This window comes from Sapajus apella, unplaced genomic scaffold (genome assembly GCF_009761245.1).
Source record: "Sapajus apella isolate SASKATOON/1434 unplaced genomic scaffold, GSC_monkey_1.0 scaffold107, whole genome shotgun sequence".
Lineage (NCBI taxonomy): Eukaryota > Metazoa > Chordata > Mammalia > Primates > Cebidae > Sapajus > Sapajus apella.
The window spans coordinates 2,509,568-2,531,971 of record NW_022437047.1 but is presented as its reverse complement, the minus strand read 5'-3'; the positions used below and the strand labels follow the sequence as shown (position 1 = coordinate 2,531,971).

Genomic DNA, 22,404 nt, shown 5'->3' with positions numbered 1-22,404 from the left:
TAAACAGTTAACATTTATCAAAAGTTACACACACAAACACAGTACATGGTGCTATTCAGCCCAGAGAAACATAAACAAACGTAAAGATGCAGTATTAAGTCATAACTGCACAGATTAATGGGAGCGCACTGTACTACTGGAGTAATTCTGCCACCACTCCTGCTGCCATTGCCGTGAGCTAGTGTCGAGAGTGTTCACTTCAAATGCCATGTGACACTAGCCGTCTCCGCGTGAGCACCTGTCTCTCCTGTAGATTGTGTATCACCGTGAAACCTGATCCATCATGGTTCTCATGTATTTTTCATGTTTAGTGCAATACCATAAACCTGAAGAACACATTAGGATGCATATGAAGTGCCACTGGTGATGCTGGAAGTGCTCCCAAGAAGCAGAGAAAAGTCATGGCATTACAAGCAAACGGTGGATTGATTGACATGTGCTGTAGACAGAGGCCTGCAGTTGCCGTTGCCCACCATTTCAAGATAAATGATCCAGCCTAAGATCCGTTGTAAAGAAAGAAAAGGAAATTCTCAATGTCATCACTGCAGCCATCCCAGCAGACGCGAAACCTTGATCTTTTTGCCAAATACGTTTTTATCTAGTGCAGTTTTTGGCTGGATGTAGTAGCTCATGCCTGTAATCCCAGCACTTCGGGAGGCTGAGGCAGGGGAATCACGTAAGCCCAGGAGATGAAGGCCTTGTCTAGAAAAAAAAAGGAGAGAAGAAGAAAGGAAAGAAAGAGAGAGAAAGAGAGAAAATGCAGCTTTGATGTGAGTGCAGGATATCTATAAGAAAATCACATGTATAGACCCTAATGCGATTCCAGAAAAACTGATGTCATTATATGACAACTTAAAGCAAAGGATGGTGGAGGATAATGGCTTAAAATTATGAGACCTACAAATCTGGAGAGGCTAAAGTACAGTGGCACAATCAAGACTCACTGCAGCCTCGACCTCCCGGGCAATCCCCCATGTCAGCTTCCCAAGTAGCTGGAACTGCCAGTGTGTGCCTCCGTGCCTGGCTCATTTTCAAACTTGTTTTTGTAGAGACAGGGATCCCACTATGTTGCCCAGCTGACCTTGAACTCTTGAGGTCAAGCAATCCTCCCACCTTGGCCTTCTAAGATGCTGAGATTATAGGCATGAGCTACTGTGCCAGGCCAAGAGCTGTATTTCATTTATTTATTTATTGACAGAGTTTAGCTCTGTCACCAAGGCTGGAGTGCAGTGTTACAATCTCAGTTCACCGCAACCTCTGCCTCCCAGGTTTAAGTGATTCTTCTGCATCAGCCAGCCGATTAGCTGGGACCACAGGCACATGCCACTGCATCTGGCCAATTTTTGTATTTTTAGTAGAGATGGGGTTCACCATGTTGGCCAGGCTGGGCTCAAACTCCTGGTCTCAAGAGTCAGACCCCAAGCCTGACTCCAACTGTGTCCACAGGAAGTCCAGCCCCGACAGTGCCGTCGTTGCCTTTGAGCCAGACCCAAGGCAATGGGAGAGCATTGAGTTTGTCTCCCCTCAGACCGTGGGACTGAGCCTGGAGAGAGAAGTCGCTTGACTGCTGCCACTTGTTGTCAGGACAGTATGTGAGTGTCTGGAGACACCATAGCTGACTCCAATCCTGCAGCGCTGAGGACCCCTCCAGGCTCCTCTCTCCTGGAAGTGCTGCAGATACCCCGTGCCCCGTGGTTGATGACACCACCACCTCCTGCCTACCCATGGGGCCAAGTTCCTGTGGCTGGTTACAGGGCATCTGGCCCCTGCCACCCAGGATAGACACACCTCACAGCTGATCTGCCATGCAGAGCCCTGGCCCCTGGGGACTCTTAAGCCCCCCAGCTGTGTCAGATGTCTCAGGGTGTGGCCTGGGCCTGGATCCCACTGGAAGGCCTGATGGCTGGCAGCACAGTGTGTGCTCTGGGAAGAAACAGCTGCCCTGGCCGCAGAGGGATCCCCGCACTTCCTGACGCCAGCCCATATCCTGACAGTGGGGTCTGTCCTCTGAGTGGCAGGTGGCAGTCCAGGTGCAGTGGGGAGCCTGCTGTGGGGATTTGGAAGTTTGGATAGTCTCTGGTGATCTCAGGGTGTCTCCTTAAAGGAACTAGCCTGCCCCTCTGCAGCCTCCCCTGTCCAGAGTTTTCTTTCAGGTGAATATTTGCTTTCTTGAAAAGTGGATTATAGTTCTTAGCTCAGATTTGATGTGGCCAAAAGAAATTCTTGTAGGAAATGTAACTGATGTTTCTATCAACTTACAAGTGCTTCATGCGGATCTTAGATCTTCTGTCGCTTCATGCCTTTGGTAGCCCATCACAACAATAGTTGAAATGTCAGCTGTAGATATGTTGATTTCTGATTTCCTCAAGAATAGGAGAAGCTGAGTCTCAAAGGGGAATATCTGCCTATTTGCATGTCCATTCTACAATTAAAGAAAACATTTTTTTTGAGACAGAGTCTTGTTCTGTTACCAGGCTGGATTGCAGTGGTATGATTTCGGCTCACAGCAATCTCCACCTCCCAGGTTCAAACAATTCTCCTGTCTCAGCCTCTCAAGTAGCTGGGACTACAGGCACGTACCACCACACCCAGCTAATTCTTGTATTTTTAGTAGAGACAGGGTTTTACCATGTTGGCCAGGATGGTCTCCATCTCTTGACCTTGTGATCTGCCCGCCCACCTCAGCCTCCCAAAGTGGGCAATTACAGGCATGAGTCACCGTGCCCAGCCCATTCTACAGTTTTTTTTAAAAAGTCAAGCTGAGTTTTATAAATACCTAGACTGATAAATGAAAGAAAGAGAAACAATTATGGTTTTTACAAAAGTTTATTTCTTTGTGCATTATATCCCATAACCAAAATCTAATTGCAAAATCAAATATTCACTGGAAAGATTAAGTAAAATTGTGAAATTCTTCTAGAGGTGTAATTGACAAAAATGGTGCTATGATTTGTTTGTCGTCTCTGAAATTCATGCTGAAACTTAATCTGCAATGTAACAGTATTAAGAGATGAGAGATGAGTCCTTTAAGAGATAACGAGCATGAAGCCTCTGCCTTCATGAATGGATTAATCTGTTTCTGAATGAGTGGGTTGATGGGTGAGTAGGGATGATGGGGAATGAGTTATCATGAGAGTGGGTCTGTTATAAAATCCTGTTTGGCTCTGTCTCCTGCCTGCCTCTTTCCATGTGATGCCGTCCACCATGTTGTGACGTAGAATGAGGCCCTTACCAAAAGCCGACCAGCTGTGGCCCCTTGACTGTGGATTCCTAGCATGTAAGAAATAAATTTCACTACATGGATGTACTACATGATGAAAAAGAAAAAAAAAAGAGCCAGGTGAGTTGGCTCAAGCCTGTAATCCCAGCACTTTGGGAGGCTGAGGTGGGCAGATCACCTGAGGTCAGGAGTTTGAGACCAGCCTGACCAACATGGTGAAACCTCATTTCTACCAAAAATACAAAATTAGCCAGGCATGGTGACGCATGCTTGTAATCCCAGCTACTCAGGAGGCTGAGGCAGGAGAATCACTTGAACCCAGGAGGTGGAGGTTGTAGTGAGCTGAGATTGTGTCATTGCACTTCAGCCTGGGCAACAAGAATGAAATCTGCCTCAAAAAAAAAAAAAAAAAAGGAAGAAAAAGAAAAATTAGAAATAAAGAAATGAATTTCAGAAAACACACAGAGACAAATGGTATATATTTACGGTGTTCAACATGATGTTTTGATATATGTATATATTGTGAGGTGATTACCACAATGAAGTTAATGAATGTATCATCATCTCACATAGTTATCTTTCATCATGGTGAAAACATTCAAAATCTACTTTCTTAGCAACTTTCAAATATTGTATAATTTATTTATTTATTTATTTTTGAGACGGGGTCTGACTTTGTCTCCCAGGCTGGAGTACACTAGCATGATCTTGGCTCACTGCAACCTTCTCCTCCCAGGTTCAAGCAATTCTCCCGCCTCAACCTCCCAAGTAGTTGGGATTACAGATGCTCGCCACCATGCTTGGCTAGTTTTTGTATTTTTAGTAGAGACGGGGTTTTACCATGTTAGCCAGGCTGGTCTCAAACTCCTGAACTCAAGTGATCCACCTGCCTTGGCCTCCCGAAGTGCTGGGATTACAGGCGTGAGCCACCACGCCCAGTATGTATTATTTATTACAGACACTATGCTGTATATTAGATCTCATGGCACACGGCAACTCCAAGTAGGCTGTGATCTTCCATCCTCTAAAACCATGGTGTATGCGTGGTCTCTCCATTGACCCTTGGTATTTTCTTAAGAGATGTTTGAGCTGGGCATGGTGGCTCACGCCTGTAGTCCCAGCACTTTGGGAGGCCGAGGCAGGTAGATCATCTGAGGTCGGGAGTTCAAGACCAGCAGACCGACATGGAGAAACCCTGTCTCAACAAAAATACAAAAAATTAGCCAGGCGTGGTGGCTCATGCCTGTAATCCCAGCTACTTGGGAGGCTGAGGCAGGAGAATCACTTGAACCTGGCAGGTGGGGGTGGCAGTGAGCTGAGATCATGCCATTATACTCTAGCCTGGGTAACAATAGAAAAACTTTCTCTCAAAAAAAAAAATAAATAAATAAGCTGTTTTGAAATGTGAGCCAAACCAAATGTTTTGGTTCCTCTTCGTGGATAAAGCATCCTCCAGTGGCTTCTAGTTGTCCATCTTGCCTCTTTTCTGCTTTTAACCAACGGTGTGACAGGTATAACCCAGGTTTGAGTATATATATATAGTTGTTGTTAGGGTGTGGGCCTCTAGGTTTTTATTTCCTTATTTAAAATGAGAAAATATATCTGTAGGTCTTACCTTACAGTGATGTGTTCTTTCTGTTCCATTTTCTTCACCCTCTTAAGCAAAATATTTCTTTCTGAACTCATTTCTTTCTTCATGTACTCTATGTACAATATTCCGCTATGTACAGTACCAGCTAAGAGCAGGTGAGTCATGATAGTGATATTCTGTTTTCATTATTTTTCTCACTTCTGACTTCCAGGTATTCACAACCGACACAGATTTACCAAAAATTTACAGTGGCATAAATGTCATCTTTCTTTTAATTGCCTGCCTTTTTTTCTGTCTCCCTCCCTCCCTCCCTTCCTTCTCTCTCTCTCTCTCTCTCTCTCTCTCTTTCTTGAGACAAAGTCTCCATTGTCCAGGCTGGAGTGCAGTGGTGCTATCTCAGCTCACTGCAACCTCTGCCTCCCAGATTCAAGCAATTCTCCTGCCTCAGCCTCCCAAGTAGTTGGAACTACAGGCATATGCCACTACGCCCGGCTAATTTTTGTATTTTTTAGTAGAGATGGGATTTTGTCATATTGGCCAGGTTAGTCTCAAACCCCTGACCTCAAATGATCTGCACACTTTGGCCTCCCAAAGTGCTGGGATTACAGGAGTGAGCCACCGTGCCCAGCCAGGCTGTCATCTTTCTAGGATTCAGAAAAGTTTTGTATCACCCATGGCCTGTCTCCAGAGACAAATCTACCCATATAAGTTTTCCTATTATGTCATTTTACCAAAATAAACAATGGGATGATTGTATCCATCAGAGTTCCAACCGAGAAAGAGAACCAGTATTATTTAGAGATTTATTGCCAAGAACTGGTTTATGTGATTGTGGAGGCTCACTTGGGAATGTCCAAACTCCATAGGAAAGGTTGGAACTCTTGGGCAAGAGCTGATGCTGCTGTTCAAAGGCAGAATTTCTTCTTCATGGAAGACTCAGTTCTGTTTTGAAGGCCTTTTTTTCCAACTAATTCAGTAATCAGGACCACTTATTTAAAGTCAGTTGAGCCAGGCACGGTGGCTGACATCTGTAATCCTTGCACTTTGGGAAGTTGAGGCTGGTAGGTCACCTGAGGGTAGGGGTTCGAGACCAGCCTGGCCAACATGGTGAAAACCCATCTCTACTAAAAATACAAAATTAGCTGGGCATGGTGGCGCATGCCTGTAATCCCAGCTACTTGGGAGGCTGAGGGAGGAGAATCGCTTGAACATGGGAAGTGGAGGTTGCAGTAAGCTGAGATCATGCCACTGCACTCCAGCCTAGGCAACGGGTGAGACTCTGTCAAAAAAAAAAAAAAAAAAAAAAAAAGCCATCTGCTTCAAGATGCTAAGAAACACGACAAAACTAGTGAATCCACGATCCATGAATGTGGGCCCATTGCTTTACTTCATTTGCTAGGAAGTGAGTTCCTTGGTTGGAAGCAATGTTATATATGGAGTACCATGACAGGAGATAAGGTATTCTGTAAATTTACAGGTAGTTCTTTTGGCCAAAGGGTTGAGTGCAGGGAAGGCAAAATCACATGTAGCGTGTCTATTCCAGTAAGAACAAACTTCATTTTTTTCCCACAGAGGTAGTGGTCTAATGTAATTATTTTTCCTCTAGCTATATAGCTTATCACCCTGGGTGATGGTGCCATCCTGGGGACTCAGTGTTAGCCTCTGATGCTTTCTGTTGGTATGATTAGGAGTGTCCAATGAGGATGAATTGCCACATTTAGTCATGAACCCAGTGCCCTCTCTATTACTGGAACTAGTCATTAGTGCCCTTAAAGTTTATTTCATTAGAGAACTAATTTCAGAAACCCAGAATCAATTCAGAAAACTCGTCTATAATATTCTTTTTTTTTTAGACGGAGTTTTGCTGTTGTTGCCGAGGCTGGAGTGCAATGGCGCGTCTCAGCTCACTGCAACCTCCACCTCCCAGGTTCAAGTGATTCTCCTGCCTCAGCCTCCTGAGTAGCTGGGATTACAGGCATCTGCCACCACGCCCAGCTAATTTTTTTGTATTTTTAGTAGAGATGGTGTTTCTCTATGTTGGTCAGGCTAGTCTCAAACTCCCGACCTCAGGTGATCCGCCTACCTCGGCTTCCCAAAGTGCTGGGATTACAGGCGTGAGCCACCACGCCCAGACAAGCTCTTTTGTTATACAGCCACCAACAGTACTGAAGTCCGTGTCAGTCAAAATTTGACCAAAGAAACAGAATCAGTTTTCAAGGAATTGACTTATACAATTGTGGGGGCTGACTAGGCAAGAAGGACATTTGTAGGGAAGGATACCTGGAAAGGTAAGCCGACACTCTCAGGCAGGAGCTAAAGTTGCTCTTCACTGGTAGGATTTTCTGCCTCAAGAGAGCTTTGCTCTGATTGGATCAGTCCCACTCACATTATATTGAATAACTGGCTTTAGGCAAAGCCAGTTGATTTTATATATTAACCACACCTGCAAAATGCAGTTGTAGCAACACCTGCATTAATGTTTGATTGATAAACTGCAGCGCTTAGACTAGCCAGCTTGACATAGCCAGACTACCACATTGATGATGGAATAAAATACATTTCAGGAAAGGCTGAGGAAAATGTGGAAACTACAAAATGAGACTCTCCATTCGTTAAATAATATGGCCAACCCAAAATAATTAAGAAATAAAAGAACCTGAACCCAGAGAACAAAATGCTTAAATACACGTAAACTAGGGAGCACAGAACCAAAGTCATGTTTGGAGAAGTGTAATAGATGCAAAATTACCTAGTGGAATCTGTACTTCTACTTAAAATTCAACTTACCCTTCATCTGATTACTTCAAATTCCTTTTAAGTGGTGTTAAATATTTAAATAAGGACTTAAGTGGAAAGGTATTTAAGAAATGGGTGCAGCTAGGCTCTGCGCCTCCGGCCTGTAGTTCCCGCATTTTGGGAGGTCAGGTGGGCCGATCACCTGAGGTCAAGAGGTCGAGAAGTGGGTGGGGCACTCCGAGTTGTGTTGTATCTTAGGTTCCTGGGAGTTGTTCAGTGAAGCCACTAGACTCTGGAATCCAGGCCACTCTTCCCAGGATGGATTTGGCCAAAAGTTCAAATGGTAAGCGCCTATCAGCCTGTGAGCTGTTCTCTGTGTTGATGCCAAAGGCCTTGTTTGTTTTCCAGAGTTTATGAAAGTTTAAATCGCAGCCGGGACCAGTGGCTCACGCCTGTAATCCCAGCACTTTGGGAGGCCGAGGTGAGCGGATCACCTGGGGTCAGGAGTACAAGGCCAGCCTGCCGAACGTGCTGAAACCCTGTCTCTTCTAAAAACAAAAATTTGCTAGGCGCAGCTAACTGGGATTAAGGGGCGTAGCGGCGGGCCCCTTAATCCCGGTTACTCGGGAGGCTGAGGCAGGATAATCGCCTGAACCCAGTGTGATATTGTGCTGACCTAGAGCCAGAACCTGAGCAACGCCATTTTATAAGATAAAGCTGTGTTTGGCTTCTGTAAATCAAGCTGCTAGCTTGCTCTGAAAAATGCCCACTATGTAAAGCTGCTTAAACTTTGCTTATCAAAACTGCTCTCTGTGGCCCTAATGTGACAGGCAAGCAGTCCTAACCCATGCCATCTTGGCTCCTGCGACTTGTAATAAGTAACTAAGGTCTGTGATTTTCACCTTACCCAGATAATGTATAAACAAATGTTGATCTTGACTTCTGTAAAACACTTAAGTAACAAACCGAATGACAAGAGTCCCCTGGCCCTTGGAATATCCGGAGCCCTCGTCTCCGCCCAGGAGATGATTTACAGAATCCACTAGCCCTCGGAATGTCTGAAGCCTTTTCATCCCCATCCCCTCTCCTCACCCCCAATCCCAAGGTGTTTTTTCGGGTATAAAAAGTCTTGGCACCCTCCTTTCAATGCCAAAGGTTGGAGAGACGTGAGTCCTCTGTGGTTGCCGGCATAATAAATGACCCTGCAATCTGGCATACTTTTGTCTTGGTGCTAACTTTCTACTCTCGGTCCGATATAATACAGGAAGCGGAGATTGCAGTGAGCCGAGATGACGCCACTGCACTCCAGCCTGGGCGACAGAGCGAGACTCTTGTCTCCAAAAAAAAAAAAGAGAAAGTTTAAATCACAATCATGATTCGTGATTAGAAGGATATGTTTTAACCTTTTAGTTTTTTACAGGATATTTACTTGTTTTATTTATTTATTTATTTTTTAAGATGGGGTTTTACCATGATGGCCAAGCTGGTTTTGAACTCCTGACCTCAGGTGATCCACCCACCTCCGCCTCCCAAAGTGCTAGGATTACAGACGTGAGCCACCACAGCCGGCTACTTGTTTTATTTTATGCATTTTTCTAATTCTATTGCTTCCTATTTTCTTGCATATACTACCACCATTGTGGAATTTCTGTAAGCTTTTGCTCTGTATACATAGATCATTACCTATCGTATTTCCTAAAATATGAACTTATCCCTCTATGTATCCTTATTAGCATGACTTAGGATGTGTTGCTAAAGTGAAAACATAGAGTGATCATTGGATATATTAGCTTTCCATCTGAAATAAACATAAAGTATGTGTCCATGCCAACAATTTAAACCTGTAAACACATTCTTCATATTCTTCTTTTATTCCTTTTCTTCTTTGCTCTTTCACTAGAAAGAGAGGCCCGTCGAAAGAGGATTGTTTTGAACCAGCATCAAAAAGATACCCTCCAGGCGTGGTTTGAAAAGAATCCCTATCCTGGCATAGCTACCAGGAATCAACTGGCCAAAGAAATTGACATTCCAGAGTCTAGAATTCAGGTAGGCATGAAGTTTCTATTTTCTCTCAAAGGTAAGGTAAAGAGAAAAGGTAGGCTAAGCACTTTCAAGCAGTTCTCTTAGGCCTCATATTTTGCCAAGAAGTTTATTCCTGTTATGTAATGAAAAAAAAAATAAAACAAAAGCAACAACTCTGTGTATCTCTTTTTTTTTCTTTTTCTTTTTCTGTTTTTTTTTTTTTTTCTGAGACAGGATGTCACTATCACTCGGAATGGGGTGTAATGGCTCAATCACAGCTCACTGCAGCCTTGATTTCCTGGGCTCAGTCAATCATCCCATCTCAGCCTTCCGAGTAGCTGGGTCCACAGGCACATGCCACCATGCCCAGCTAATTTATTAATTTTTTGAGACTGAGTCTCACTCAGTTGCCAGGCTGGAGTGCAATGGCTCCATCTTGGCTCACTTCAGCCTCCGCCTCCCGGGTTCAAATGATTCTGCTGCCTCAGCCTCCCGAGTGGCTGGGACTGCAGTCATGCACCACCATCCCTGGCTAATTTTCACAGTTTTAGTAGAGAGGGGGCTTTACCATGTTGGCCAGGCTGGTCTGGAACTCCTGACCTCAGGTGATCTGCCTGCCTCAGCCTCCCAGAGTGCTGGGATTATAGGTGTGAGCCACCGCACCCAGCTGCAATCTTCCCACCTCAGCTTCCCAAAGTGCTAAGATTATAGATTGAGCCACCACATCTGGCCCTAGTTTTTTTTTAATGTCCTTAATATGATTCATATGCCAGAATGTTTAAAATCCTATATTATTTGAATAAAATTATTGATGCAATAATTAAGATAATTTTTTTAAAGTTATTAAAAAGATAAAGTATATGTTGTCCCATGTGAGATGGTATTTAAACCAATGAAGATAAGTGAATATGTCTTTTTAGGGGTAAAAATTGAGTTCAGGTTTTAGCTTCTAATCTATAATCTCTGATTAGTTAGTTATAATAACCCCAATTTTTGAAAATAAGAGAATAAAATTTCCTTATGTTTGTAATTGCCTGATGAGTTCATCCTGCCTACTGTGCAGATGAAACCAATTGACCAAAACCATGGCTTAGCAATAAAGAATTTAATTGACAGGAGGTTGGCCACACCATGTGGAGATGTAGTTACTGCTTAAATCAACCTCCCTGAAATTTCAGAGGCTAGAATTTTTCAAGGATAGTCTGGCAGGTAAGGGAATGGATGAGATACCTGATTGGTTGGGCATGCAATCATAGGAGTGTGGAATATGGTCCTGTGCTAGTCTGCATCTGGGTGGTGCTGTCAGTTGTCAGAAGTGCAAAAGCCTGGAAAAGTGGCTCAAAAGGCCAATCTCAGATTCTGCAATAGTGGTGTTATCTGCAGGGGTAATTGGGGAAGTGTGGAGCCCTGGCTGGTAATCTTTCAGTCCACACCTCAGCAGAATTCAGGCTCCTAGCTCCTATCCTGGTGGTATTTCGCTACCTTTACAAAGGCTGTTTTAGGGAAGGGCTATTATCATGTAAGCTATAAACTAAATGTCTCTCAAAGTTAGCTTGGCCCAAGCCCAGGAATGCCTAAGGGCAGTTTGGAGGTTAAAGGAAAGCTGGGGCTGGGTGTGATGGCATGCACCTGCAGTCTCAGATACTTGAGAGATTGAGGCAGGAGAATAGCCTGAGCCCTGGAGGCGGAGGTTGCAGAAGCCAATATTGCACCACTGCACTCTAGCCTGGGCCACAAAGCAAGACTCTGTCCCAAAAATAAATTAATTAATAAAGGCAAGATGGGGGCTGGTTAGATCAGATCTCTTTCACTGTCATAATTTTCTCACTGTTATAATTTTTGCAAAGGCAGTTTCATGTTTAGATGATCTGTTCTGGGTATGGGAGATAGGATTTACTCAAATTCCAGTAATAAAATTGCTGCACGTGAGAACACTTGGTGATTTGCTGCCTGAGAGGCACTGAGCTCACTGGAAACTATAGTGAGAAGGAAAGACCAGGAAACAATGTAAGGTGCTGTTAACTCTCAGAGAATTTACAAATGTCTTCATTAGTTTAGATTCCAGCTGTGCGTAAGACTTTTTAACTGAAAATATTTTGATTAATTTAGAGAACAAATACAGCTTTCGAGCACAATGCTTGGGAATTAAGAGCTGCTCAATAGTGCCAACGAAAAGAGTTAAACTCTGTAAAATACTTCGTATTTGTTGTTTTTTTAACTTTTTGGTTCTTTTTCTTCTTTTTTCCTTTTTCTCCTTTTTCCCTTTCTTTCTTTCTTTTTTTTTTTTTCTTTTGAGACGGAGTTTTTGCTCTGTTGCCCAGGCTGGAGTACAGTGGTACGATCTCAGCTTACCGCAACCTCTGTCTCCCGAGTTCAAGCGATTCTCCTGCCTCAGCTTCCTGAGTAGCTGGGATTACAGGTGCCCACCACCAGGCCCGGCTAATTTTTGTATTTTTAGTAGAGATGGGGTTTTCTTATGTTGGCCAGGCTGGTCTCGAACTCTTGACCTCAGGTGATCCAGCTGCCTCAGTCTCCCAGAGACCAAGGACGACAGGCATGAGCCACTGCAGGCAGCCTTTCTTTTTTTACTTTTAGTTTTTTAACTTCTGCATAATGTCTGTAAAATAAATTTACTGAGCCAAATCTGAGTGACCCTGGCTCATGATGCAGCCCTTATGAAGTCCTGAGAACACGTGCCCCAGATAATTGGGATGCAACTTGCTTTTATACATTCTAAGTAGATATGAGACTTCAATTAAGCACTTTAAGAAATACAAGGCCAGCTATGGTGGCTCACTGCCAGAAATTTTGGGAGGCCGAGGCAGGCAGATCATTTGAAGTTCAGGAGTTTAAGACCAGCCTGGTCAATATGGTGAAACCTCGTCTCTACCCAAAATACAAAAATTAGCTGGGCATGGTAGCAGGCCTCTGTAATCCCAGCTACTTGGGAGGCTGAGGCAGGAGAATTGCCTGAATCTGGGAGGTACAGGTTGCAGTGAGCTGAGATGGCGACATTGCACTCCAGCCTGGGTGACCAGAGCGAAACTCCATCTCAAAAAAAAAAAAAAAAGAAAAAAGAAAAAAGAAAATGTCTGGGCTGCCAGAAGACTTTGTGGAGATCAGTATTTTATCATGCAGATGAAGCCTCCAGGTAGCAGGCTTCAGAGAGAATAGATTGTAAACGCTCCTTATCGGACTTAAGGTCTGTGTTGATGTTAATGCAGGCCTGAACCAGTCTCTTAGGTTAAACTTTTTTTTTTTTTTCTGAGGATAGAATCTCATTCTGTCCCCCAGCTTGGAGTTCAATGGCATAATCTTGGCTCTCTGCAACCTCTGCCTCCCGGGTTCAAGCAATTCTCCTGTCTCGGCCTCCTGAGTAGCTGTGATTACAGGCGTATGCCACCACGCCTGCTAATTTTGCTATTTTTTGTAGAGACAGGGCATCGCCATGTCGGTCAGACTGTTCTTGAACTCCTGACCTCGTGATCCGCCTGCCTCGGCCTTCCAAACTGCTAGGATTACAGGCATGAGCCACCTCACCCAGCAGGGTTAAATTTTAAGAGAGCCCGGATGGAGAAGGAAGTCCATTCAGTTGGCTGGGGGGGCCTTAGGATTTTATATTCGGGTTTACAATAGACATTGGTCATCATGAAGTTACAAATCTTACAATGGAATGACTTGATGGAATTACAATTGATTAATAGTGTTACTGGAAAGAGGTCCTGATCCAGACCCCAAGAGAGTTCTTCGATCTCCGAAAGAAAGAGTTGGAGGTGAATCCATAAAATGAAAGCAAGTTTATTAAGAAAGTAAAGGAAAAAGAATAGCTACTCCATAGGCAGAGCAGCAAAGTAGGCTACTCAACTAATTATAGTTATTACTTGATTTTATGCTAAATAAGGGGTGCATTATTGAAGAGTTTTCCAGGAAAGGGGTGGAGATTTTTCAGAACTGAGGATTCTTCCCTTTTTTCGACCATATAGGGTAACTTCCTGATGTTGCTATGGAATTTGTAAACTGTCAGAGTGCTGGTGGGAGTGACTTTTGGGATGCCAATGTATTTTAATTAGACGGGGCAGTGGCTCAAGCCTGTAATCTCAGCACTTCAGGAGGCTGAGGCCAGCAGGGCGCCCGAGCTCAGGAGTTGGAGACTGGCCTGGGCAACACAATGAAGCCTAGTCTCTAGTAAAAATACAAAAAATTAGCCGAGTGTTGTGGTGCCTGCCTGTAATTCCAGCTACTTGGGAGACTGAGGCATGAGAATCACATGAACCCAGGAGGCGGAGGTTGCAGTGAGCTAAGATGGCACTCTAGCCTGGGCCACAGAGAGAGACTCCGTCTCAAAAGGAAAAAAAAGTCACTTTTGTGACCATCTTGGTTTTGGTTGACTTCTTTACTGCAGGCTGTTCTATCAGCAAGGTCTTTGCAACCTGTATCTTGTGCTGACTTCCGTCTCATTGTGTGACTAAGAATGCCTGGGAATGCAGCTCAGTAGGTCTCAGCCTCATTTTAACCAGCCCTGTTCCAGATGGAGTCACTCTGGTTCAAATGCCTTAGACAGCAGGAGAAACGACATAGAAATTTAATGTGTATACGGGAGCCTTCACAGTGAAGACCCAACTTCCCAAAGAGTTATGGAAACTATATATACCATTCTGAGGCCACTAAAGAATATAGACTTGGAGCATGGCCGGAAACAAGTAAATCAGGTTTAGTGGCAAGACAGGTTAAGAGAGAGAAGAAGCTGGGCTAGGAAAGGTGGCCTCCCTCAAAGAGAATAGATGGTAAATGGTTATTTTTTGTTTTGTTTTGAGACAAGACCTCAGTTTGTCACCCAGGCTGGAGTGCGGTGGTGTGACCTTTGCTTACTGCGGCCTTGACCTCCCAGGTTCAATCTGCCCACCTCAGCCTTCTGAGTAGCTGGGACTACAGGTGCATGCCACATGCATATGGCTAATTTTTTCTTATTTTTTTTTCTTTGGTAGAGATGAGGCTTTGCTATATTGACCAGGCTTGTCTCAAACTCTCAAATTCAAGTGATCAGCCTGCCTTGGCCTCCCAAAGTGCTGGCATTAGAGGCACGAGTCACTGCACTCACTGGTAAATGTTTATTTTCAGACTTTCAAAGGTGTCAGACTCTCATTCTCCTAGATCTGGGAAAGGCATAGAAAGGGGTGGGGTAACGGTTACACTAATGGACACTCTTTACAGATGAAACTTCTTACCACAGCTTTTCAAGGCCCCTTCTGCTTGCTGACCAAATGGCAGCCATTAAAAAATATGTCAAATAAATATATTTGGGGGTAAAATATTTTAATTTCCTTCCTATCCAAATACAGTGTTCAGAAATAATTTAAAAACATGTGGCAATTTCTACTCCTATAATGAGGAAAAAAGCAAAAATCCAATTGGTTATGTTAGTGAAAATAATTTCAAAGCTAGGCGTCTGGGTTTCCAGGAGTCTTTTTATTTATTGCTGGCTCTGGAATAAAATAAGTAAGATGTAAGTGTGAAGATATGTTAGTCCAGCCATTTTCTGTGGCGAATTCTGCCTCCCTATCTTCAGACTAATCCTCAGGCAATTCTTGTGCCTCAGCCTCCCTAGTAGCTATGATTATAGGCACCCACCACCATATGTGGCTAATTTTTGTATTTTTGGTAGAGACAGGGTTTTTTCACCATGTTGACCAGGCTGGCGACACACACACACACACACACACACACACACCCAGATGTTGAATACCTACTTGACAAATGGGGGAGAGAGACTGAGAGAGAGAGAGGGAGAATTATTTTTTTTTTTTTTTTTGAGACAGAGTCCTCTACTAGGCTTCAAGAAATTCTTGTACCTCAGCCTCCCTAATAGCTGGGATTATAGGTGCCCACTAACATACCTGGCTAGTTTTTGTATTTTTAGTAGAGACAAGATTTTTTTCACCATGTTGGCCAGGCTGGTCTTGAACTCCTCACCTCAGGTGATCCACCTGCCTCAGCTCCCAAAGTGCTGAGATTACAGGCGTGAGCCACTGTACCTGGCTGAAAACAGTGTCTTAAGAAAATTGACTTTGGATACCACTGGAGAGACCATTAGAAGACATGCTAATTTGGGCTGGTAGTGATGCTGTCCTGAATTTCATGCTAATAATTTAAAGCAATAGCATGATTCTTAAAATAATACATTGCTTTTCTCATGAATATTACCCCAAGGGCAGATGCCAGATCAGTTTTGTTTGATTGGATTGTTGTGTGGAGTGATCTGAGTTACATCTTCTTCTTTCCCCACATCTTCTTGGGCCACTTAGGTTTGGTTTCAGAACCACAGATCGAGACAGAGACGACTGGGGTTAAAATGCTCCTCTGAGGAATACCAAACCCAGGGACAGACTAATCCTCAGTTTAGGACTCAAGGTAAGAACCCACCAGTCCAAATACAATTCCTCAATGGATCTCCTTGAGTGTATAAACAACTATGCATGCTGTGTCCACATTTTTCTGAAAAGAATGCTTAGACTAGGGACCAAATAGTAGTTCTGGGCATCCTAGTGTCAGAGATATAGACGTCATCTCACTATTTGGAGTAGGGGTGATACTGGTTGCCAGGAGGAGGCCCTCAAATGCAGGTGGGACCTTGACCCCAGCAGGTATTTAGGCTGTTGACACCATTGCATGAAGGAATTCAAGGATGAGTCAGAAAATAGTAAAAGCAGGGAGATTCATTGCAAAGTGAAAAGTCTTGTAACTGCCCAATGGATTCACCTTACCCACTGCCTCGACAGCCAATTTATCAATACAGGGGAATTACAATACAGAGTTATTTTCACAGAGCCAGCTGTGTGGGAGACTGGAGTTTTATTAAGTCAGTCTCCCTGAGCATTCAGGGATCAGCATTTTTAAGGATAATTTGGTGGGTGGGGAGACAGTGAATCAGGAGTGCTGATTGATCAGGTCAGAGATGAAATCTTAGGGAATCAAAGCTGTCCTCTTGGGCTCAGTCTGTTCCTGGGTAGGGGCCACGGGATCAGATTAAGTCAGTTTATTGATCGGGGTGGCACCAGCTGATCCATCAAGTACAGGGTCTACAAAGTATCTCAAGCACGGATCTTAGGTTTTAGAATAGTGATGTTATCCCCAGGAGCAATCTGGGGAGGGTCAGAACCTTGCAGCCTCTAGCTGCTTGGCTTCCAAACCATAATTTCTAATCTTGTGGCTAACTTGTTAGTTCTACAAATGCAGTCTAGTCCCCAGGCCAAGAAGGGGGGTTGTTTTGGGAAAGGGCTGTTATCATCTTTGTTTTAAACTATAAACTAAGTTCCTCCCAAAATTAGTTTGGCCTACACCCATTAATGAACAAGGACAGCTTGGCTGTTAGAAGCAAGATGGAGTTGGTTAGGTCAGGTCTATCACTGTTGTCAGTTATAATTCTCCAATGACAGTTTTGTGCCTGGAAGGAAGGTCTTGAGTATGAGTTATCCAGGTTTTTGGCATCTTGAACAAAGAATTGAACAAAATGAACAAACAGAGCAACAAAAGAATAAAACAGCAAAAGCAGAGACTTATTGCAACGAGAATACACTCTACAGGGTGGGAGTGAGACTCACCGGTGCAAGAGTCCTGACTGCAACGTGCTGTGGGATTTAAGCACCCTTTAGAGGCTTTCTGTTGGTTATCCACTATGTGAATGAAGGATTTGGCCCACAGCTAATAGAGGCAGCAGTGAATTGACCAGAGGTGGTCAGAGTTGGCACGCTATGCAAACAAAGGAGCAGCCCTCCGCAGATCAGAGGATTGAGTGAATTGGCACCTTATGCAAATAAGAGTGGCCTGCAGCCAATCAGAGACACTTTCCATTTGTGAGGCAGTGGAGTTGGGTGGGGAGCATGGAGGAGAAGTAGCTTCTGGTCCCCTGTTACTTGGGGATAGAGGTGGGGTTTTCCGTATGATCTAGTTCCAGGGAGTTGGCACAAACTGGCCTTGGGTTTTCTGTCTCCAGACCCTTTTCTCCTGCTTCAGTTTAATATACACTCAAGAAAGGGGAGTGTGGGTGTATTCAAGTCATGTGCAAGGGGTTTGGGCTGCTACCTTTATGGGTTTCTTATCCAAGGGATGGAATATTTATGAAGATTTTTGGAAAGAGGTGGAGATTTCTTAGAACTATGGTGTCACCTCTTTTTACACTAAATATTGGTGTTCCCAGAACTATCATGACACTGGTGGGTATGTAATTTAGGGAATTAATGAGCATATAAGAAGGTCCTAGGGGAAACCTAGCTCAAATCCAGCACCATGTTGGTTCCAGGTGATCTCAGCCAGCTTTGTTCATGTCTGTTTTTTTAAATTTATTTTTTGTTTCTTCACATTTTTTTTTTTTTTTTTTTTTTTTTTGTAGAGATGGTATTTTCCCATGTTGTCCAGGCTAGACTTGAACTCCTGTACTTTCATGATCCACCCACTTTGGCCTCCCAAAGTGCTGGGATTACAGGTGTGAGCCACTGTACCTGGCCACATATCCGTTTTTGTTTTTTTTTTATTTTTTGAGCTACGGTCACACTTTGTCACCCAGGCTGGAGTGCAGTGGCATGATTAAGGCTCACTGCATCCTTGACCTCCTGGGTTCAATCAATTCTCCCATCTCACCATTGCAAGTAGCTGGGACTACAGGCACATGCCATCACACCTGGTTAATTTTGTCATGTTGCCCAGGCTGGTCTTGAACTTATGTACATATTTTACAGTGTTTCATGATAGAAAATGGCCTTATTTGCCCCTTATTCTCTCTTCTTGTTGTAAATAAACATATGTTTAATACAAATTTAAGCTATACATGAAAACTCAGAACTTGGCTCAGCTTAAATTTAAGCTGATTTTTAAGCTTAAATTTAATTTAAGCTGATTTAAGATGTCAGCTTAAATCTTGTGTAGGATATTCTGATTTTTAAAATGTGAAGGTATTTTTATCTGTGCAATGCTGAGTGTAGGCCACCAGTTCCTAAATAGAGGTCCCTATACGTGCATTGTATGTGGTTGAAAAAACACAACTCTCTCCGCTCAAAAAAAAAAATAGGGATCCTCCCACCTCTGTCTCCCAAAGTGTTGGGATTACAGGTGTGAGCCATCATGCCTGGCCAACACCCAGTTTTTCAGGGTCTTGTCAGCCTATAGCCTCTACTCACATGTAACTGCTGCCTGGATTATTTTATTTTCCTGTGACCATCCTGTATTCCTGTCTCAGGGGAAACATAGGTTCTTACCAAGATGGGTTTTGGGCTGGGTGTGGTAGCTCACGCCTGTAATCCCAGCACTTTGGGAAGCCGAGGCGGGCAGATCACCTGAGGTCGGGAGTTTGAGACCAGCCTGGCCAACATGGTGAAACCCCATTTCTACTGAAAATACAAAAATTAGCTGGGTATGGTGGCACACACCTGTAATTTCAGCTACTTGGGGCAGGAGAATTGTTGAACCTGGGAGGGGGAGGTTGCAGGGAGCCAAGATCCTTGCCAGTGTACTCCAGCCTGAGCAAAACTCTATCACAAAAACAGAAGGGTTTTGAACCTCCCATTTCTGCAGCTGCCGAGCAGTGCAGTGTCCTGCTCTCCTGTCATCTCCGGGGTTCTATCCCAGGGACAGGACTGGCTGCTGAGTTCCAGAGGGCATGTTCAGAGAAAGTAAAGGTTGTCAGAATGGTATTCAAAAATTTGATTTTTCAGGTTTGAATGTGAAAACTGGCCTAAAAACCCTATTTTGTGCCCATGTTCTCTGTAGCTAAAGAAGCTGGACGAATTCGAACATCTATCACAAGAGCTCAAGCCAGTATCCTAGTTCAAGCCTTTGAGAAGAATCAATTCCCTGGAATTGCTACCAGGGAAGAACTGGCTAAACAAACCAGCCTTCCAGAATCCAGAATTCAGGTAAACTTTATGTTTTTGGCACCAAATGTGGCCCACCTAGGAGTGGTATTGCCTCCTGAGATGCTGCTGGATATATTTGAGCTGTTTTGGGTTATCTCAGTGATCTAGGGCAAAGGCATGGGATAGTAAACATATGGCATTGCAAGTTAGAGTCTGGCAAAGGGATGTGTTTTCTAATCATATTGCATACATTGAGAAACAATAGCAGGACAGAAGTGGAAACGTGAAAGTTGACATATTTTGAAAACAGAGTCAATGTTGCTAAGCCTTGGCAGTGTTGATTCAGCCTGACAGCTATGAGGGCTTTCTCCTCTGTGTGGTGGGATGTTCATCAGCATCCTGGGTCTACAGAATGCCAGTAGAGACACTGACCTCATCCCACCCGCTTTTGTAATAACCTAAAAAGTGTAGGAATATTTCCAATGACCCGCCATCAGGTTAAGGATAAGATTGCCCCAGTTAAAGATCCCTGGTCTTTGCAAATTATGGGGATTGTGGTTAAATATACATTAAATGTTGGTAATTTCTGAAGCACATTTATAGGGTAGTCTAGGCAGAAACTTTCAAAACCCTTCATTTGTATTTCTTTTTTTTTTTTTTTTTTTTAGGAGATGGAGTCTTGCTCTGTTGCCCAGGCTGGAGTGCAATGGCATGACCTCGGCTCACTGCAACCTCCACCTCCTTACAGGTGTGCACGACCATGCCCAGCTAATTTTTGTATTTTTAGTAGAGACAGGGTTTCACTATGTTGGCCAGGTGGGTCTCGAACTCCTGACTTCAGGTGATCCACCTGCCTCAGTCTCCCAAAGTGCTGGGATTACAGTCATGAGCCACGATGCCTGGCATGGAAGACAATTTTTCAAGGATGGGGTTGGGGGGAAATAGTTTCAAGATGAAACTGTTCCACTTCAGATTATCAGGCATTAGTTAGATTATTATAAGACTCAGATCCCTCACATGCGCAGTTCACAATAGGGTTTGCGCTCCTAGGAGAATCTAATGCTGCCGCTGATCTGACAGGAGGCGGAGCTCAGGTGGGAATACTTGCTTGCCTCCTGCTCACTTCCTGTTCAGCAGCCATGGGGTTGGGAACCCCTGTTTCACAAACAGAATGAGAGTAATATAAAATTATGTCATTCCAGAAATATAAAGGGAAAAGAATTCATGGATAAAGTTTCACAACTTTGGGATTTCAGAAAATCAATGTAGAATACTTCTTAAAGCAGAAGTAAACTGGTTGGGTGCTGTGGGTCACGCCTGTAATCCCAGCACTTTGGGAGGCTGAGGCGGATGGATCGCTTGAGGTCAGAAGTTCAAGACCAGCTTGGCCAACATGGTGAAACCCCGTCTCTACAAAAAATACAAAAATTGGCTGGGCATCGTGGTGGGCACCTGTAATCCCAGCTATTTGAGTGGCTGAGGCAGGAGAATCGCTTGAACCTGGGAGGCATAGGTTGCGGTGAGCTGAGATCACGCCACTGTACTCCAGCCTGAGTGACAGAGTGAGACTCAGTCTTAGGAAAAAAAAAAGTTGTAAACAGTGACCCTTAATTTGGGTATATTTTAAAGAACAATTTACATATCTGAGATAATCCTGAGATTAGGCCTTACACTGATAGTCTCCTTGCTTAACAGATTATGAGAAACAGCTGGAATTTTACATCTGCTGATGTCTAGGTATCCCTTTTCCTGTCTTAGATATGGTTTCAGAACCGAAGAGCTCGGCACCCTGACTCCAGCAGAGGTGGATCTGTGGATTCCCTGGCAGCAGGCCCAAGTCAGAGACCTCATGTGACTGTGAAGATGGAGCAAAGCAGCCTGTCTACTGCCCCATGTAGCTCTGGTCCCTTTCCTCCTTCCAAGTGTTTCAGCAGCAAACAGTCCTTTGTACTGGTTTTTCTCCCATTCTACATGTCCTTGGTTCCTTGGGATCCCTCTGGGAGCTACATGAGTCAGGCACCAGACTCATGACGCTTTAGCCTACCCAGGCTGTGCAGAGAAAGGGCTCTTACCCTCCTCCCTCCTTTGACACTTAGAAATTCTGTGTCAATAGTACCACTTCTATGAGTGGGGCTGTCACATATGCAGACTCGTTTCTGACCCCCATACCAAGGAAGATGCCAAGGTGACAAGGGGAACAAGCACACTGGCCTGGCAGTGCTGCCCTTTAAGAATCTGGCTCAGCCTCAGCCTGGTGACCCTAAACAGCAATGACGGGCCAGTAAGACACAGCTCTTTCTATGCAATGTTGGAATGGGTGTCTCCAGTCCCTTATTGCTAATAGACCTGCATCTCCTGGGCAAACTCAGGCGCTGGTGGCAGCGCAGGCCCCAGCCCCTGAAAAGCTATCACACCACTTGACTGATCATGCCAACCTTAAGGCTTTTAGGTTAACTCCTGTCTGCCACAGATTCTTAGGAAAAGATTACATCTTTGGCAGGGCGTGGTGGCTCATGTCTGTAATCCCAGCACTTTGGGAGGCCAAGGCGGGCGGATCACCTCAGGTTGGGAGTTTGAGACCAGCCTGACCAACAGGGAGAAACCCTGTCTCTACTAAAAATACAAAATTAGCTGGGTGCAGTGGCCCATGGCTGTAATCTCAGCTACTCTGGAGGCTGAGGCAGGAGAATCGCTTGAACCCGGGACGCAGAGGTTGTGGTGAGCTGAGATTGTGCCACTGCACTCCAGCCTGGGCAACAAGACCGAAACTCTGTCTCAAAAAAAAAATCGTCTTTCTAAATCCAGATTCACAGGCAGATGACAGTACATTACCTGAATAACCTCTTAGTGAAGATTTTCAGATTATGCTCCACATGCTGGGAAGCTCACCAGGGCTTCAGATTTAGGAGGAGGAAGGTTTTTTTTTTTTAATTATGACTTCAATCCAGGCCTTCTTTCCTTGGATGCAAAATCAGTGTGATAGAAAGGAG

The 22,404-nt window shown here is 44.2% G+C and overlaps 1 protein-coding gene across 1 annotated transcript; it reads left to right on the top strand.

The window, feature by feature from the left end:
• Positions 1 to 1,899: 1,899 nt before the first annotated feature.
• On the top strand, positions 1,900 to 21,916 carry LOC116537215 (double homeobox protein 1-like). The gene is made up of 5 exons (XM_032259275.1): positions 1,900 to 1,993; positions 9,448 to 9,593; positions 15,872 to 15,977; positions 19,329 to 19,474; positions 21,173 to 21,916. Exons 1-5 carry the CDS (start codon positions 1,900 to 1,902, stop codon positions 21,443 to 21,445), a joined length of 765 nt encoding a protein of 254 aa, XP_032115166.1. The 3' UTR covers positions 21,446 to 21,916.
• Positions 21,917 to 22,404: the final 488 nt, after the last annotated feature.

What these genes read in the sequence shown, in the direction of transcription:
- LOC116537215 (XM_032259275.1), top strand. Translation starts at nt 1,900, where the DNA reads ATGGCTGGCAGCACAGTGTGTGCTCTGGGAAGAAACAGCTGCCCTGGC. An exon ending in CGCCAGCCCATATCCTGACA is followed by an intron (nt 1,994 to 9,447) that starts GTGGGGTCTGTC and finishes CTCTTTCACTAG; the next exon opens with AAAGAGAGGCCCGTCGAAAG. An exon ending in TTCCAGAGTCTAGAATTCAG is followed by an intron (nt 9,594 to 15,871) that starts GTAGGCATGAAG and finishes TGGGCCACTTAG; the next exon opens with GTTTGGTTTCAGAACCACAG.